This window comes from Solanum tuberosum, unplaced genomic scaffold, assembly GCF_000226075.1.
Source record: "Solanum tuberosum cultivar DM 1-3 516 R44 unplaced genomic scaffold, SolTub_3.0 scf00644, whole genome shotgun sequence".
NCBI lineage: Eukaryota > Viridiplantae > Streptophyta > Magnoliopsida > Solanales > Solanaceae > Solanum > Solanum tuberosum.
Window position 1 is genome coordinate 152,684 of NW_006239571.1, and position 20,490 is coordinate 173,173.

At 34.4% G+C, this 20,490-nt stretch overlaps 1 protein-coding gene across 1 annotated transcript; it reads right to left on the minus strand.

The window, feature by feature from the left end:
• Nucleotides 1-9,432: 9,432 nt before the first annotated feature.
• On the minus strand, nt 9,433-13,157 carry LOC102590193 (non-specific phospholipase C1). The gene is made up of 3 exons (XM_006366535.2): nt 11,864-13,157; nt 11,086-11,262; nt 9,433-9,955 (listed from the first exon to the last, which is right to left on the minus strand). Exons 1-3 carry the CDS (start codon nt 12,987-12,989, stop codon nt 9,627-9,629), a joined length of 1,632 nt encoding a protein of 543 aa, XP_006366597.1. The 5' UTR covers nt 12,990-13,157; the 3' UTR covers nt 9,433-9,626.
• Between the last annotated feature and the right edge of the window lie 7,333 nt (nt 13,158-20,490).

The following is a 20,490-nucleotide window of genomic DNA, read 5'->3' on the forward strand; positions in this document are numbered from 1 at the left end:
GGAGTTCGTCTTATGAGCATATCAGATGGTGGTGTAACAGTTCAGAATGGGTCAGAATCTTCTTTGGTAATGGAGGTTAAGGAAAGGCAAGACAGTGATCCGATATTGCTTAAGATAAAAGGTGCAATCCACCAGCAGACGGTTGAGGTTTTCTCCCAAGAGGGAGGTGGTGAGCTTTGCTATCAGGGTCCATTATGTGGTCCTAAGATGGACGAGTTGAGACAGTAGATTCTTGCAGAAGCCCATAACTCCAGATATTCTATTCATCCAGGCACTACTAAGATGTACCGCAATTTGCGGGAAGTTTATTGGTGGAATGGTATGAAAAAGGATATAGCGGATTTTGTGGCTAAGTGTCCCAATTGCCAGCAACTCAAGGTAGAACATCAGAGACCAGAAGGTATAGACTCAAGAGATCGACATTCCTACTTGGAAATGGGAAGTGATCAACATGGACTTCATCACAAGTTTACCTCGTACTCGCAGACAACATGACTCTATTTGGGTGATTGTTGAAAGAGTTACTAAGTCTGCGCGCTTTTTGGCGGTTAAGACTACAGATTTGGTGGAGGACTACGCCAAGCTTTACATTAATGAGATAGTTAGGCTGCATGGGGTTCCATTGTCTATCATCTCATATAGAGGTCCTCAGTTTACCTCTCATTTCTGGAAGTCATTTCAGAAAGGTCTTGGTACTCAGGTTAACCTTAGCACAACATTTCATCCAAAGATGGATGGCCAGGCAGAGCATACCATTCAGACCTTAGAGGACATGGTGAGAACTTATGTGATCGATTTCAAGGGGAGTTGGGATGATCACCTTCCTCTTACAGAGTTCGCCTACAATAATAGTTACCATCCCAATATTCAGATGGCCCCTTATGAGGCATTGTATGGGCGTAGATGTAGATCTCATGTTGGTTGGCTTGAAGTAGGTAAAGCAGCCTTGATAGGGACAAATTCAGTTCATGAAGCTATGGAGAAGGTGCAACTCATTAGAGATAGACTTAAGGCAGCCCAAAGTTGCCAGAAATCCTATGCAGATGTAATGAGAAGGGAACTAGAGTTTCAAGTTGATAATTGGGGTTTTTCCTAAAAGTGTCACCTATGAAAGGGGTGATGAGATTTGGCAAAAAGGGGAAGCTCAGTCCTAGATATGTAGGCCCTTACAAGATCTTGAAAAGGATTGGTAAAGTGGGAACTAGCAGCAGTGCATCCTGTTTTCCACATTTCGTTGTTGAAGAAGTGTGTGGGTGATCCAGCATCTATTGTGCCTTTAGAGGGTGTGGCTGTGAAGGATAGTCTCACTTATGAAGAGGTACCAGTTGAGATTCTTTATCGTCAGGTTCGAAGGTTGAGAAACAAAGAAGTCGCTTCAGTCAAGGTTTTGTGGATGAGTCAATCCGTAGAGGGAGCTACTTAGGAATCAGAGGCAGCCATGAAGGCCATGTGTCAGAGGCTGGGTAAGGGAAGTCTCGATCCACGGACACAGACCACGGACCGTGGTCTGATCTACGGACCGTGGTCTGATCTACGGACCGTGGGTCTGTCCGTGAGTCGGGACTTAGCCAATTTTCTGAGCTAGTTTAGGGAGGGGTTGCAGTGGTGAACCACGGACCACCAGCACGGGCCGTGGTCTGACCTACGGTCCGTGGATGGCGACCGTAAGTCGCACCTGCAACTTCTAAAAATCTGCATTTTTGGTCTGTTTCAAATACGGGGTGTTACAGAAATCTTAATGATACCATATCAATATATGAAAACAATCCTTAATGATATCATATCATTCTATGATATGTTGTGATGGTATCACAGAGAAATGAGTTGTTTGTACATGAATGGTTGCAGGAAACATTAATGATACCACATAAATATATGAATATATTGTTATGGTATTATTAGGGAATGAGTAATTTTGTAAATGAATGAATGAAGGAAACCTTAGTGCTACCACAACGATATATTCATATATTGTGATGGTATCATACATGAGCTGAGTAGTGTTACCAATATATGAAATAGTCCTTAATGATTTCATGTCAACATATAATATGTTGTGATAGTATCATTGAGAAATTATGAGTTCCTCCCTCGAAGGACTGCTCATCAATATATGATAAGATACTATCATATATATAATGTGTTGGTATTACTAAGGAATGAGTTGGTTATACATGAATGGAATGTATGAAACCTTAATGATACCATAAAAATATATGTATATACTATTATGGTATCAATAATGAATGAGTAGTATTGTGAATGAATGAAGGAAAGAAACAAGGCTACCACAATAGTATATTCACATACTGTGATGGTATCATACATAATATGGGGAATGTTACTATTATATGAAACAATCCTTAATTATATCATGCAAGTATATGATGGTATCATGGAGGTGTCGCTGAATGATTGATGTACACATCAATGATACCATGATAGTATAGTAAATAGATATATTGTGGTGGTATCATTACAAAATAATGCAAATCGCAATGATACTATGTTAGTATATAGATATATTGTGATGATATTATGGAGATCTCACTAAAGTATTGAAGCATACACCAATGATACCATAAAAGTGTATAGATATACTATGATAGTATCATTACAGACAGAAGCAAATGAAAACATAGAGAAATAAAAAATAAAAAGAAAATTAACTGAAAGAAAAAATAAAAATCTAAATATACAATGACAAAAAATATAAAATTAAATAGTGGTAAAAAAATAAATAATATTATGATTTAAAAAAATAAATGAAAAGGAATAAAAATAATAAAGAATAAAGAAATAAACAGAAAAAAAGAAAAGGAGAAAACAAAAAGAAAGGACCATAAAATGAAGAAATTTAAAAATAAATAAAAATACAATAAATATAAGAAAATAAAAGGAACCAATAAAGGAGAAAAAGGGAAAAAGGAGAAAAATAAAGAAATAAAGAAAATAAACGAATAAAGAAATATATGAAAAAAAAGTAAACATAAAAAGAAGAAAAAGAGTATATTAAATAAAAATGAGTATGAATTAGATTATGGAGTAAAAAAATAAAGAATAAAATAATTTGAAAAAAAAATGAATAAAAATGCATAAACAATAAAAAAAGAAACGAGGAAAAAAAGAAATTGAGAAAAAAAATAAACGAATAAAGAAATATATGAGAAGAATGAAATAAGAAGAAGAAGAAATGAAGTATATGCAATAAATATTGAGTGTAAAGAAATAAGGAATAAAATAAGTGTAACTTACAGAAATAGCTATAGTTTTAGGGTTATTAGATTGAAATAGCTATAAGTATCATATTTAAAAAAAATAAGCTACACTTTGTGTTACAAAATAGGCTATATCCATATATATGTCATTTTTTTTTCTAATACAAAAATACATTCTAATTAATTTCCCACTAAATAAGGTAAATTAGTTAATGTAACTGACAAGACTTTTTTTTGCCCTTAAACCCACAAATTTGGCACTTTAAATATGTAACTGACCACTACCTTTTAGGATTCTTATCAGTTTAAAAATAAAAATTAATGTTTGCTCTTTCTTCTTCAATTGACGCCTAAGAAAAATACAATTCAATAGCTACCATCACAATTTTGATCCTGCAATCCGGAAAATGAAGCGAAGAGAATTGCTATGTAGAATATAGCATTGATGGGATAGTGTTGAAGAAATATGCTTCGTATTCTGATTTATGGCGGTATGTATATTAATGAAAGGTTAATTTTTTGTGAGAAAAGTAATATTTCTGGTATTCAGTTGATTATGTATTCATTTATTTAAGTATTTAATGTATGTATTTAATGTAAGTATTTAATGTATGTATACTTTCGTATAGAATGTATAAATGAAATTATGTATTGATTCTAGGTTGTCCCATCAACTGATTACATTTATTCAGTAAGTGATGAAGGGAAGACTTATATCGTATGCTTGGAAAAGAAGACTTGCAGTTGCAACAAAACATATGATGACAGAATACCGTGCGCACATGTGTGGAGGGTGGTGAAAAAAAATATTCTTCCAGATTATTGTTCAGACTTTTACAAGCCAGAAACAATATTGAAAACATATGAGGTGCATGTGTATCCTCGCCCTGACAAAAGTGAATGGAATATACATGAACACATTGCTACTGAAGTTGTATTGCCACCAAAATACAAGCGACCTCTGGGAAGGCCAAAGAAGCAACGGGAGAAGTCATTTAGCGAGTTGAGTAAAAGGAAGGGTACGAATTCTTGTAGTACATGTGGACAACGTGGTCATAATAGGTAGTTCATGTCGAACTGCAACACGGAATGCATAGGACCTGATACATCCCACTATTGAAGTGTTCTTTTACTTAATTATCGTTATGTTGAATAAATGAATAATTTTTTTCTTATTTGCCTTTTGAAATGTTTGTTTCTTTGTTTGCTTGCTTAAATTATAAATTAACAAATTTTCTTATTTGCCTTTTGAAATATTTGTTTCTTTGTTTGCTTGCTTAAATTATAAATTAACTTGAATATTATCTCAATACTCAATTTGATCTATTAATATGTATTGACACACCCAAACTACTGATAATACGTGAATATAGTTATACTTGATAATATGTCGGTGAATACATATATAAAATAGTTATACTAGTGAAAAAAATTGATTAATATAACACACAACCTATAAAAATACAAAAGGAACAATGTTCTCTATATACGCCTACATATTACTTACTTTAAAAACATATGTAATTACTACCAACATTTATTGTATGTTTATCACTTTTAAGAATATAAGTATCCAAATTTCTTTAAGCAATAAGTGACGATAAATAAATATAGTAATACTTGTGTATATTTTGATATGAAAAAGGTGACGATAAATGAATGTAGTAATACTTGTGTATATTTTGATATGAAAAAGACTCTAGCATACATTTATACTATTGAATATGTTGACAAAAAAAAAACACAGCTGAACAAATTGATTACTAAAAGTAGATATCCAAGTGTATATGTTTCAGATGAATTGTACATTTATACAAACATACATCCATCTCTTCCTACCATTACATTGAATGCAATTAACCCCAACAAAAATTTAACAAAGTAGCTACCAAAACAGTAAAACAACATGATCATATATAAATAGAAGAGTTGATAATGTTTGACAAAAACAAAAATATTAGTTTTAACCATAAGCATTAAATAGAAGTTCAAAATGATAACTAGGATAAGAAACTAATCGATCCTAACAAGTTGACTATTATCGATTCTTGTGGGTGACCTGATCATTCTGGGTGGTGCCTCAGTCTAGCTAATAGCACCTTCTTCCATCTTTTTCGCTGTGTATTTCCACAATAGTGCGCCGTATCTGATGCGGTGTAACTTAGAATCAAGGTATTGAACTGGAATACCTTCGCCCTCACTTAGGTACTCTACAAATACTAGAAAATATATCCCACGATCCCTGATAAATGAGGAAAATACATTACTTATTAAATAGGATACTGTTTTTTTTAAAAGTATATTAAGAGAATGACAACATTTACTACCGTCATCTTCAGAGAACAGAATGACAACATAACTCTAAATACACTAGAAGGTATTCAAATACAATAGAAGATATTCAAACTATAATGGTATGCAATTTTTTATGGGCAAAGAGTCTGTGATATTGTGGATCCTACTAGGAGATGAAGTTCATTTAGGAGTAATAGAATTGATTTGGGGATAAAATTTTTGAATTAGGGATAACCAAAGAAGGCTGAAAAAGTGGGAATAGGGAAGAGAAAGCGTGAAAAATGGGAAAAAGTAAATTTTATGGGTGTGAATTGTATTTTGCTATCTATTAATTAAATATATCCATAAACTATAAATAAAGTATAGTGTAGCTATATTATTTTAATATAATATGTAGTTTGACATTTTCTATAGTTTTTCCATAAAATAATCTTAGAAAATTTAAATGAACAAAGAAACATAAAAAGGAAAAAAAGAAGAAATAGAGAAATAAAAGAGAATTAAAAATGAGCAAAATAAATAAAGCTACAAGGAAATGGTTGTTGTAAAATAAAGAATTGGATGTACATGTGGATGGGGCCCACTCATCTTGGAGGCCAAGTAGATTACCGTAGCAATTATACTACTCCAAGTTTCAAGGCTTATAAAACCTTCCATTCTATATGAAATAAAGATAGACAAGAAAGAAACAACACATAGTAACCTTTCTTTCTCTCTTTTTATTTCTTTGTTATTTTAGTTTAATGTTCTCCTTTTATTTTATAACACATTATCAACACGAGACTATAATCAACTGAGTAAGTTAACTTTCTTCTTTAGATAAAATCATACATATCTTCGATTTACACATATTTGAGTGAAAAAAAATACAAGGTCACTAGTCCCATGTTTCTTGGAATGCGGGACTGAATTAATTGAATTGTTGTGGAATAATAAAGGTAATAATAAAAAATGAACTGATTTTCTTGTTGAAATTAACAAGTGAATACTACTGCTTCTTTTGATATACACCCCCCCCCCCCCCGTCCCCAAAAAAAAAGAATTTATTCTTTATACGTTGCTCATTTAATTTTTTGTGTTGGACTCTAATCATTTTGGGGGGGGGGGGGGGGGGGGGGGGGAGAGAATTGGCTAAAGTTTGACTATGTGTACTATATAATTTTATGATATGATGATAAGTTTGATAAAGCAATTTGGGTAAAATTTTGCACAGTATACTTCTAGCAGCAAGGAATTCAATTAAGGTTATTTGAACATCCATTTTCTTGGATCTTGTTTATTGATTTGATAAACAACAAAATTGTGAATGAAATAAAATATAGTTGAATTTATGCCTAATCATAACTGGGTATCTCGTTTTTTTGTATCTCTAGCTGCTGTTCGATATCTTCCGGTATTATCATATCTTTTTCGATTCTGATGCGGTGTAACTTAAAATCAAGGTATTGAACTGGAATACCTTCACCCTCACTTAGGTACTCTACAAATACTAGCAAATATATCCCACGATCCCTGATAAATGAGGAAAATACATTACTTATTAAATAGGATACTGTTTTTTTTAAAAGTATATTAAGAGAATGACAACATTTACTACCGTCATCTTCAGAGAACAGAATGACAACATAACTCTAAATACACTAGAAGGTATTCAAATACAATAGAAGATATTCAAACTATAATGGTATGCAATTTTTTATGGGCAAAGAGTCTGTGATATTGTGGATCCTACTAGGAGATGAAGTTCATTTAGGAGTAATAGAATTGATTTGGGGATAAAAATTTTGAATTAGGGATAACCAAAGAAGGTTGAAAAAGTGGGAATAGGGAAGAGAAAGCGTGAAAAATGGGAAAAAGTAAATTTTATGGGTGTGAATTGTATTTTGCTATTTATTAATTAAATATATTCATAAACTATAAATAAAGTATAGTGTAGCTATATTATTTTAATATAATATGTAGTTTGACATTTTCTATAGTTTTTCCATAAAATAATCTTAGAAAATTTAAATGAACAAAGAAACATAAAAAGGAAAAAAAGAAGAAATAGAGAAATAAAAGAGAATTAAAAATGAGCAAAATAAATAAAGCTACAAGGAAATGGTTGTTGTAAAATAAAGAATTGGATGTACATGTGGATGGGGCCCACTCATCTTGGAGGCCAAGTAGATTACCGTAGCAATTATACTACTCCAAGTTTCAAGGCTTATAAAACCTTCCATTCTATATGAAATAAAGATAGACAAGAAAGAAACAACACATAGTAACCTTTCTTTCTCTCTTTTTATTTCTTTGTTATACAATTTAACTAAGTAAAAATTGGGTTGGGTCTTGACTCAATATATAACTCATTACCTATCCCGTTTTGACCCAAGCAAATTTGAGTTTGGTTTGATTTTGACTCAAATATTGTCTTGACTCATTATAACTGGCCAAATTTCACCCAGTCTGCTTAATTGTCACCCCTACCGAGTCCCTAGGTGGTAAATATTGGTCATTTAAATCTCAAGTTGTATATCGCTTGTCAGGTTAAACTCACCAAGAAAAGTGGAAAGTAAAGTCTTTGCTTTGCTTTAAAATATGTAGTGGCTATATAATCATGACAACCAAAAAAAGATACTACTATGCTATTTTAGAAGGAAGGAAAGCAAAGTAGATAATGAGGGAGAGCGAATATACGTTAGGATACTTTTGAAGACGCAAAACTTCTCATGGAAACTTCAGCATAGTAAAAGACGTTGAAAGATTTATCAAGTTGTGATGTAGAATATACCCTACCATAGCTTTGTTTTATATCACGAATTCAAAAGTAGTGTTTGGTACGAACAACAAGGACAACTAATTTTAAAATTAATTTATCTCATGGTTGATTAGAATAAAATCACAAGATAACTAATCTCAAAATTAATTTTTAAATATTGTCACATTTTTGGGGTTCAATTGTGTCAAGTCAAATGGTGCTATATACAACGGAACGAAGAGAGTATATATATTTTTTTAACTCAAAGGTTGTGGCATAGTCACACGGAGAGAGTATATAAATAGTGTATAATTACGTATTAGAGATGTGTGTGTATATATAATATTCATATTCATATACACTGTTTAAATAAAATTTATACATTGCATCAGTTCATCTTCCTCCACAGGCTGATTTTTTATCAATCCCGACTAACTCAAATCTCCTCTTAAGAGTCCTAAATTATTAACAAAATACATATGTACAGTTTTATAGTTGAGAACTAATCATTAATTGAAAGTCTAAATTTTTCATGCTTAAATGAACTTAAATACAAGTGAAAATTGAATTGAAAAACAGATTATAAGTTGTTTTTCAAATTTGATGAATTTTAAAATTTTCTTAATCAAACCATGATTTTCAAATAATTTTTTTAAAAAAAAATGATAACTATGCGAAACAGGTCCTAATCGTGTTATTTTTATTTAGATGTTAAAATAGGGTATTGTAATTAATTACTATGCCTTCCGAATAGAGTAAAAATTGAGGGAATATTAGTGTTGTATGATTAGTTAGATAGTATATATCATATATAATACAATAACTTTGAAAGAGTCATAGATGGACGGCCGCATGCTCTTCGCCGAATGACCATTTTATGAAATAAATTATAATTGGGTTATTTTGACCCGGAATTTGATCCACACATTTTGTCTAATTTTCCCTATTTTAATACACTTTCTGGTTCCTTCTAAATTTAACTATAGAGCCATAAATTATAAAGTTTGACAGAGTGCTATTACAAACTTTATTGTTATGTTTAAACCATTATAGGAAGGGACCAAAAAAGCACTAGTTCTACTGCAAGTTAAATTGTATGCTTGGAAGTTGGAACTAACAGCAAATTATTTTGATAAGAAAGTTAAGGAAGAAGTCGCAAAAAGATGGGTATTCATATCATAGGAACATATGAGGCTAAAATGATTTACCATTTACTAAAAGTGATTACAATAACCATCCCAACATTGAAAACAAAGACTTCCTAATTTTTGTATATATCCTTGGAAGGACACAATTAATGGGTAACCACAAATTTTGTTCATTATGTAAGAAGGTGGATTATAACAATACATACAGACACTACTTACAATAGATTAGTAGGCTTCCAGATACTTGTTGAATCCTCCATCTGATGCTGATGATCGGCTAGTGAGGGCAGGTCTCATTGCAACAATGGCACTCTCATTCGCTCCAGCTCTCAGAGCAGCCCTACCAGCTTCCAAGAACCTATTGACTGCATCATCTACGTATTGATTAGCTTCACGGACATTCATCTTCCGTCCAATATCAGCGTAGTTTTTGAGAACATGGTCTCCATTAAGCTGTGAAGCAAGCTGGATCAGTTCTATTTGAAATTCAGAGAGCTTTGCATCTTCTCTTGGTCCCCATGGTCTTAGATTTGTCTTCACCTCCGCAAGTTTCTCTGTATATATCATATCGATCAAATGATTAGGATCAATCTGCCTCTTAAACGGGTGATTAGGCTCTTGTTTAATATGAAGAATTTGCAACGGAGAGGCGAATCTACACTTGGGATACAGGGATCAAGGGTACCCCCTTAACATAGGAAAAAATGTATGTAAATATATCTTAAATAGAGTATATATTTCTCTGTTGGCACCCTTAGCAACAAAGTGGTTCCACCGGTTAATTTCGGGTGCACGGGTGGACATTAAGTGGGCTTACCTGGGTTCGATTCCCACTTCGCTCAAGAAAATAATTAAGCCACATGCGGAAGGGCACATTGCAGAACTAAAATAAATATGTTCTGTCTCTACCCACTAAAGTTTTTAAATGATGTCGTTTTAGACAATTCAGCATAGTATACAGTACAGACATGCTGGGAAAATCCAACCTTCGGCTATATCAGATTAGATATGTTCTACCATATTCAGGCCAGCACTCGTCAAAGATAAAGCACTCAATTCTTCTTCCTCCCTACCGTCTGAATGTTATAACAGATCCTATCTGCTTTATTAAACTATACGACAGAACAAAGCACAATAGTAGCTTTTACCAATACAAAAGATGGAAAACATCCCATTGCTCTAAATGATGAAATAGAATTACAACTCATGCATGAGTTGGAGCAGCTAAAGTGAATTAGAGGATCAAAAGAAGATCCTATTCAAGACAGGACAATGAGTTCATGAGGGAGCCAACAGAGCTCCACAAGGACATGTTAAGCCAGCTCATCTAGCAAAAAAGTATATGTTTGCTTACAATCATGACATGCTTGAGGAAAGCAGAAGTATTTTGATAGTAATTGTAATCACAGCAGACAGCATCTTAAAACTACTAATAAGCATCTTGCAATAGAATATCTTCACCATATGCATTTGAAGAAATTTAGCTAGAATACGTTTAGTCTTAAAAGTATTTCCTAAAGCATCAACATCTAAAAGCAGACCATATGCCCTGGAAGTACTCTCCGTCTTATAAGTAACTATCAGTCACTTCTGTATGAACATAGAATTTTCAGTATTAAGCATGCAATAATGGAGAAATCAACTAAGTATTTGTTCATGGTTTGCTGAAGTTATGCATACAAACCTGGACAATCATCACGAGGAGTCTTACGCAAGCAGAAATAGTTCTCAAAGGTCCCAGCCCATGCGTCTCGCTTGGTTAAGAAACTTGATTTCAGATTAAAAAGTTTTTTCACAGTTGCTGGTATGGAAGAGTGCTCAAATTGGGAAGACGTAGTTGGACCTGTCGGCTCATGGATCACTGCATCAAACATATTGATCAGGTATATATGTTTAAACATTCCAATCCACCAGCACCAATATGTAGACAACGATTTGAGAAAAATAAAGGAGAAGGTAAGAAAGATGAATATAGCATAATAACGTTAATGACTTATCAATTATCAAAGAGATAAACTTAGTCATTCAGCCCATTGAGCTTCTCAATCAATACAGAAAAATACTAATTAAATTTCCAGAGGCATGAACATAACAACTAAGAGAGTAGCCTTGATATGTTCCTTTTTTTTTTGGCTATGTAAGCTTATATTTAGATGTGCTCTCCAGTACCGAAAGAGGGCATCTGTACATAAAAATGTGTGAGTGTGCAGCTTTTGAGGTTAACTTTTGTCTAAATAATCACTAAGCCCATATTTATCTCAGGATATTCCTGTACAGTTGTAGTCACACCCTTTTAACTCAACATATCTAGTTATAGCTACAATTCCAGACATATAGCAATGAGCTTAACTATAGAATTTACGATATTCATATGAAAGAATCCTGAAAACAGCCTGGTGAATTCTCTTTTGAAATGAAACAAGTAAGTTGTATGCATATAAAGGACAAGATGACTGACTCACCAGTGGCCTTGTCAATCCATGGTGAAATCAAGAAGGTTGGGACACGAACCCCCAAGCGGTCAAATCTGAAGTAATATGGTGGAGGCCCGATAATGCCATCAGGATTAGGCACCCCAGAAACAGGAGTTGGTACATGATCAAAGAAGCCACCATGTTCGTCATATGTAATCAAGAGTGCCATTTCTTTCCACTGTGGACTTGCCCTCAATGTCTCATAAACCTCCTTGACAAATTTTTGTCCAAGTGCTACATCGTGTGATGGATGATCATCATTTGCTGGGTCAATTTTAACATCGAAATATCTCTGCTCAATCACAACGTAATTTGGAAGTTTCCCAAGTTTAGCGTGGATTTTGAACGTTAATGCATAATTGTGGAACTTAAAAATATGTTTCAGTTTTCTGAGTGACTTGAAAAATAAGGTAGCTGGCATGTTTTGGTAGTAAATTCCAAATGAGAGCCCATTTTCGTCCAAAGAATCGAATATAGTCTTTTGAGGGAACCCATGGATCAAATCTTTACGGACATTGCTCGAAGCTCCGTGAGAAGTTGCCGAGTGAACGTAAAACCGATTCGGCTGAGTTGAAGCCGGAACCGACGCGAACCAACGGTCAAAAACGCCAAACTCCTTCGCTAAATCAGTGTAAACCGGTACTAACTCTGGTTTAAACCCGCTCATCACGGTCTGCTCCATACCAGGCACGCCCATATTAACAGCCTGCTGCACGAACCCGTTCATCGGAGCTGGGTTTGCTGAAGAATCATTCGACCCGAATATCTGCTCCCGAATGGCTTGAATAGAGTGACCTGGATCAGAATCAACGAATACAGCATCATCGGAGACAAAGATTTTTGAGGAATAAGGGTCTGAAGCATTAACCCTGTTAAACTCGGAGCCCTTCAGCCCATCGATATCCGGTCGGGTCTTGTGGAGCCAACCCAGAATATGATCAAAAGAGCGGTTTTCCATGACCAAAACGACAAGAGTTTTGATGGGTCCGTTGATTTTGTGATGCTTGGGCTTCAAAAACGGAAAGGAAAAGGAAACGCAAGGGGATGAAAGCAGGTAAAGTATAAAGAATAAACCCAAGTGGGTCGCTGGGAAAAGGATTTTCCGATGGCCCATTTCCGGCGATTTGAAAATCCGGTGGCGGTAGTTGAGAATTGCGTTTGCGGAATAGACAAGACTTATATACAAGTACTAGTCTTGGAAAATGGCATAGCCGCTGAGAATCATTTGGTAGCAGGCAATTTAAGAATCCTATCTCAAATGTTACACTATTTGTCTTTTATTTTAATTTTTCCTTCACTTTATAACCAAACGTTTTATATTCCCTTTGTCAAATTTATTTGAAATGTCAAACAACATTTCATACACTCTTCAAGCCTTTTTAAATTATAATTTATTTATTAGAAAATTAGATAGATAAATATTATCTTAAGTCTATGTCTGACTTTTAAAGCAATAGTTTCACATAAATATAGAACAACCAATGGTTAACTTTAAAAAGGAGAGGAGAGAAAATACTGAAATAGTAAGAGAAAACGGGGGAGTGAATTACAAGGTATGAAATACAACTTTCACCAACAAAGTTAAAGTGTAGGTAGATAATCAACTGAGTTATTGAGATTCCTATATTGAAAAAGTAAATGAAGTGAACTTGTTACAAAAAATATAATTGCCGTGACTAATTGTTGCTCTCATATGCACACGCAAGTGCACGTGGTCGCAGAAGCAATAAATGACTCTTTTAGAACCGAGTTGTCGAACCCAAATGACTTACAATCAATTTATATTAATTATACTAATCCCACAATTTTAAAAAAAGTGTCTTCAAGAACTTGTGTTTTCTATGTTACTACTGAGAATAATTCAATTATAAAAATAACTAATAACAACAACTTCAATTTTGGTAATTTAAACAATTGAGGGACAATTCCAGGGTTACAACATGCTTAAGGTTTCATGCAGTGGCGAATCTAAAGGTAAAAAATAGGGCACCAGAACTCGTGGTCTTTTCATAAAATTAGATATTTTATGTATATATTTTCTAAAATTTGTATATTATTATATTCTAGCACCCGTACTATAAGAAGTCTATCTGGTCCACGTGGTTAAATGTTGAGCTTTTGACCTTGAGCATGAAGAATCAATTCTCACTTAATACATTTTTCTTGGTGAATTCATGTTCGGATCAATTCTCACTTAATACATATTTCTGGGTGCACCCATGTTTGAAAAATCATAGATTTACCTCTGGTTTCTTGTATCACATCTCATGCATGAATTAACTACGATTATCAAATTACTGATTTACAGGATTGAATTTACGACCAAAATCTCTCGACCTCTAATCGCATACTCCAATTGAGTGTCTAACTGCATCGTTGAGCGGGGATAGACATGCCCAATTGGCGAGCATTTATATTTCATCCTATTTTGTAACCAAGCTCGGTGTTCACTTGGGTATCAATCTTAAACACAAATCTAAACAGGTGATATGCAAGAAAGATCGAGCTTTTTTTATTCTTTGGTGTATCTACCTCTCCGTCTCTCGAGTCCAAGAATAGACAATATATTTATCTCAATGGTGGTCAATCATGAAATACTAAAATAAGAATACAAAAGTAATTTAAGCGATAACCAAAATTAATTCATAACAATCGATGTTCAACAATTACCCGTAATTACATCCCCAAAACAAAGGATTTTAGCCACTAATAATATTCAAAAACTTAAAGACAATTATTTTGCTCTTGCACACGAAAAAGAAGAAGCATCCCTAGAAATATCCCTAGGATCCTATTTATAAAGTTTAGGAAAATAATTCCCACTTCTAATCTAATTTGGAATTATCCTTCAACTAAACTTCTCCGGGAATGTCGAAGTTGGGTTGGGGCAGCACACCAGTATTGCGCCAAGAGATACCTTCAGTAGTTCACAGCCTGGTGGTGCGACGCGCTACCAGTGCGCATGACAAGTGCTTTAGCAGCTGAGGCCTTGTCATTGCACTTGTTCTCTTCGCTCCTATCGCCTCCTAATTAGCTTGTATTCTTTTAGAATCACTACATATGCTAATCATGTAGGTTAGTGTGCATTCATCACAATACTAAATGAAAACATATCAGTTAGAATTGGAAATACTCTCAAAACATAAGGTAAATACGAACAAATTATAGTAATTGACATATAAATATGCCCAAGATCACCACCCCACACTTAAAACTTTTTTCGTCCTCGAACAATCGCTAAACTATCAACTAATTATTACTACATTTGGACTTATCTACCCACATTAAAATCAAACATACACATTCAATCATGCTTTTGTAATTCATACTTTATGCGACAATCAACAATTTAGTTCACCATGTTAGTTTACCAATCAACACCACATAGCCTCAATGAATGACTCTTCACGAATTTTCCAGACCAATATAATCATATAAGAACACCCTGAAAATATAATTCACCCAAATGTGCGTCATGAATGCCCTCACAATTTTTAGTACATCCTTTCACTCATCATATTTGTACATTGTATTTCTAAACAACGCCTATTTTTCAAAGTTTAACTCTCACAAATGATGTTCTTATATGTTCTAACATATCATAGGCTTGCCCTTAGTGTACTTTAACTTTCACAAAGCATTTATCATGAAATCAAGAGGACTTAATTTGATTGTAATGTAGGTTTAAGGCAAGGAAGGATACATTTAGAATATAATTAATGACTATACCTCATCAATGCACTTGTGTTATTTTCCGGACATCTTCAACCACTTCTCTTTTGTTTGGTACACACCTCGTAAATATCCTTCCTCATCCACTGGCTGCAAGGAAACAACTGGATTGGCTTTTCTAACTCTCTTTAAAAGAGACTGCTTTCAAATTCACTTGCCCTAGAACCTGCTTTTTTTTGATATTGATCTATCATTTTTCAACCTTTGCCCTTTTGTTTATTTAAGCACTTGTTTCTTACTCAAACATATTTTTTTATGTATACATGTGCTTTTGCAATTTATAATCATGGGCCATTTTCACCTCTCTTTTTTAATTTCACTACAAAAAATTTTTCACCTACTTCACTTCTACCATTATATTTGCCATTTTACTTCTTGACATAGTTTATTAAGGATCAACTTTTGGATCAAACAAAGTCATGGCATCAATAAAAAAAAATTAACTCAATATGTGGTTAATAAAAAAAAAGGTTAAAAGGCTCAGTGGGGATTTACTAAGGATAATTCAGTTGGAAGCACACAAGAGAGTTAAAATTGGCTATTCAAAGAAATGTCTCAATCCTATTCCATAATCTATACAAATTACTTCTTAAGCACATATGGGGAAAAAGTTCCACATGTCATTCAATGCAAGAACTAAGAAAATACTCACCACACATGGCATCATGACTTACACATAAGGATATAATCAACCTCGCATGATCCTACAAATCACATTGCGATATTTTCCACACAATTAAGCCCATCTTTATCAATTTAGAGTCAAAATGAAGAACCAAATGTGTGTCTTAAAGTTACAAATTTCATTATAGTTGCATATACGAGTGTGAACTACCCATGACGTCTGCTTACACATTAAGCAAGATTTCAGAATAGCAAAAGTTTGGTTTCACATTCTACCACTCCTAGCGACTAATTTTCCCTTAAGGCAGTCGTCATCCATCCATCATTGGAAACTATCACTTCTATGATAACTCTATGACTCGACACAATTAAACAAAATAAACTAGTCATAGTCAGTTAGAAGGGACTATTCTCAGAAAAAGAACTGAAAAACAAAAACCGAGGAATCCACCTAAAAAAATAAGACTCGATAAACTAGTAAAATATATACATGGAAGTTCATCTTTCACCCCAAACTTAATCAGATCAGTGTCTCCGGTGTACAAATTAAAACAAAGTAAAGAGTGAAAGAGAAGTTACCTTAGGTCTCTAGGCTTCATCATCATCACCATCACGACCACCGGCCACATCATAGGCCCTATTAATTGCCATAAGTGTAGTATCATCCTCATCAAGCTCATCATCTACCTTGGCCTCATCATCATGCAATGGCTCTTGAAAAGTCAGACCCATTCTAAACATGTACATCGAACTATCCCTCAGTAGATAACGCTCGACCAACTCCTCCATCTCAACATCAGTAAGAGGGAAACCACTAATAAGAAGATGCAACTCCACCATACCAAGCATACGGCCCATCCAGCTATCATCCCTTTCCTGCCAATCCACAGAAGATAAAATAGACCCATGTGACATGTCTTCAACATTTGTTTTCGTCATATCTACAATATTGCAAACCAAACAAGCGGCCCTATGTGGGAAATAGTCATGGACCTCCTCCTCAACACCCTCTTACCTAAGGAATCGTGTCACCAAGCTCCCATAACAAAACCTCTACCTATTATTATTTTGGAATTTCATTATATTTTATCTCAGCACTAACCCAAATTAACAGGCATACCTCTCATCAACATGTAAACTAACACAACCTGATCCCTAGTGACCTTAAACGTGCGTTTGCACGACAATAAGTCACTACTCACAATTTTCAACCACACCCTAGCTTCTAGATTCAAATGAACATAATAAAGGGTTTCGTGTCTACCCATATCCTTACTCTTATCCCACCTGGCAGTGGAGGTCACCCCACACAAAATGTGATGGATATGTCTATATGGGGGTGGTTTTTCAGCCTATTGTACTCAGTAGATTCCCAATGGGGGGTTCCCAAAAATATATTAAGCGCTTTAGTAGAGAACCAAATAGTCTCACTCCTCACCTCAATAATATTGTTATATCATTGCTCTGTAATCTATTTGGCATAGAATTCATGGACAAGGGTGAGATTACACTCACATGATCCTCAAAAATATATTGCAGCCCAAGATTGTACATGTCACGACCCAGGGGTACCCCCTAGATGTAACATGACGTATAGAACCCCGAAGGACTCCGTACAAGCAACTTAGTCCTCATAACATAAGTAGTAGAACAATAAAGAGTAAAAAACAACATTTAAGTCCAAAACATCTTTATAGAAAAGCGAAAGTCTAAGTCATGTCTCAACATAGCCATCTATTACAATCGAATGAAAGTGGGCCTATTCCATACATCATGTTCAAAAAGGAAATACGAAAGTGAAACTACAACAATAAAACTCCATCCTCGAAGCATGAGGACTCACCAAGCTCGGAAGGAGATCAAAGTCCAAGCTCTAGTAACTAGAATGGAAACCCTGCCTGTCGGACTCTACATTTGGGAAAAATGTAGGCAAGAGTATGCGTTAGTACAAAAATGCACCAAGTATGATAACTATGCATAAAAACATTTAAAACATGCTAAGAGGGACAATTCATTTCATGACATGCAATTTGCCAAGTTTACACGTCATAATAGAAATAGTTGGAAAACATAGTAATATCATTATGGTCAATGCAAACTAAATCATCTTTAAGTCTTTGAAGACGTACAAGATACTTTCTTAAGTAACATTAGTTCATTAGCCAACTTGTTGTGGGAGAATTAGCCTTAACCGACACAAAGATCATGTGAGCTACAACATGATCACCGGTGTCTGCCACACCAAAAAGGGTTGTTCTACTTTCCTAAGGTAGAACCATGAACATCTAGCTTAAGTGGATCAACTAGCTAATTAACCAATGGGGAACACAGTTATGGGATGAGGAGATTGCTACTAGAAACCTAGCCTCTACTCATGGGTGAGCTTCCATCTCATGAAACTTCTTTTAGAAACCCGACCTCTACTCATGGGAGAGCTTCCATATCAATGTCAATATCCACTCGATGCTAAGCATAATTCCCCTGGAATAGTATTTTCTTACTTATTTATTTTCATTATCCATGAAAATGCATGTCATTTTGCCAATCTAACTAGTTCATTAGCATAACTCTTATTCATTGATTCAATTAGGTGAGAATAGCATTTCAACCTACGAATCCTTTCTATCTGAGAAAACCTTTCACATCATGATTGTAAGTTTTTTATGAGAATGTCCTTTCAACAACACAACAACAACATTGACACTTTACTCTCAAAGCACCCTTAAAGCATTTACATAGGTTTCATAAGATCATGCATAAACTCATACTTTTCCTTTACAAGGATCAAAGCCACTTTCAATCACCAAATCTAGAATTCTAGCATTAGATAGGGATTTTATCATAAATTCAAGTAATTCTATAACTTCATGCTTTAGATCATACAACTCATCTTTCATAATCAACAACCAAACTCAATGAGATCGGAATTTGGAAAACATGGGGGTTTGTATGGGTTGATAGGGGAGACATCAAAAAAGCATTGTAAATCATCAATTCATGCACATTTAAACATAATTAAATCATTAAGATCAATAATCAAAAGAATTCATGATGTTTGAGGAAAACCCTAGCTAATTGGGGAATCCTACCATTTGAAATAGAGGAGTTTGGGGACTCCATGGGTGGAAAGAACCCATGGATGAAAGCTATCATACCTCAAGTCCAATTGCCTATCTTCAATGGAGAATTTGGATCCTTAGCTTGCAACCCTTGGTGAAATCTTCTTCTTCTTCTTCAGGTTCCAAGAGAGAGGATATTTGGGAGGAGATTTGATTTCTTTTGGGAAGTTTGGAAGAATGAACTAAATGGGTCTAATTTTGGGGTAAAAAGGCTTATATAGGTGGTCTAGATGTAGGAAAAATGACACCACTTCAATTTAATTAATATCAGAAAAGACACTTAAGCCCTTAAAATAACTGCTGATTAGTGAACCACGGAACCCCGATTCGCGGACCATCGATTGACTCACAGTCCATGTAGCGACCCTTCCGAGCTAATATAAGCCAATAACTCATATGATTTTTGCATATATATTGTCCCCACACTAGTGAAAATGATATAAAAAGAATATTACCAACTTTCGAGTACCCAAACTAGGTGGTTCATGCTTCACGCAATCATTCAAAATTAGTGGTAAATTTAACATATTACAAGACTTGGGCTTACACACCCCAAAAGAACAAAACATAGAGTCATACTTATATTACAACCCATGGTGACATGATCACATTAGTCCTCAAAATTTCATGTAAATATACACCACATAGATCATGTACAAGTCCCAAGGTTTATACAAAATATAGATGCCTATATGCAAATGTGATCTTCCTTAAGGCTCTCAAAATTTTCCATCTCCAATGGCCAGCTTCATGCATCCACTCGATCATTCCTCTCGATAGAAACAACTATCGCTAAGCATATAGCTTAGTGGTGCAAAACTATAGGTTCGGAGCCAATAGATTCACCAAGTTAACTTTCTCAAGTCATGGGTAAAATACTCGAACATAATAAATAAATCAAGTAAACAATATATATAGAGTATCAAGTTCGATATTTAAAGTTCCAAAATGCCAAGAACGCTCATAGCACAAATTTCCAAGAGGTTCAATAACAGGGCTCGCCCAATATGTACCTCATGTTTTCACACCAAGCACAAGCAAGTATCAAGAAGGGCCGACGCCCTGTATCAAGAAGGGTCAAAACCCAATAATCAAGAGAACCAAGAACCATATTAAAAATGACTTTCTAGTTCGTACTTA

Excerpts from the sequence above, each read along its gene's own strand:
- LOC102590193 (XM_006366535.2), bottom strand. The coding sequence starts at position 12,989 with ATGGGCCATCGGAAAATCCTTTTCCCAGCGACCCACTTGGGTTTATTC. Across the intron at positions 11,263-11,863 it reads ATGGATTGACAAGGCCACTG|TGATCCATGAGCCGACAGGT; the intron begins GTGAGTCAGTCA and ends TGTTTGATGCAG. Across the intron at positions 9,956-11,085 it reads TCCTCGTGATGATTGTCCAG|AGAAACTTGCGGAGGTGAAG; the intron begins GTTTGTATGCAT and ends TGATATATACAG.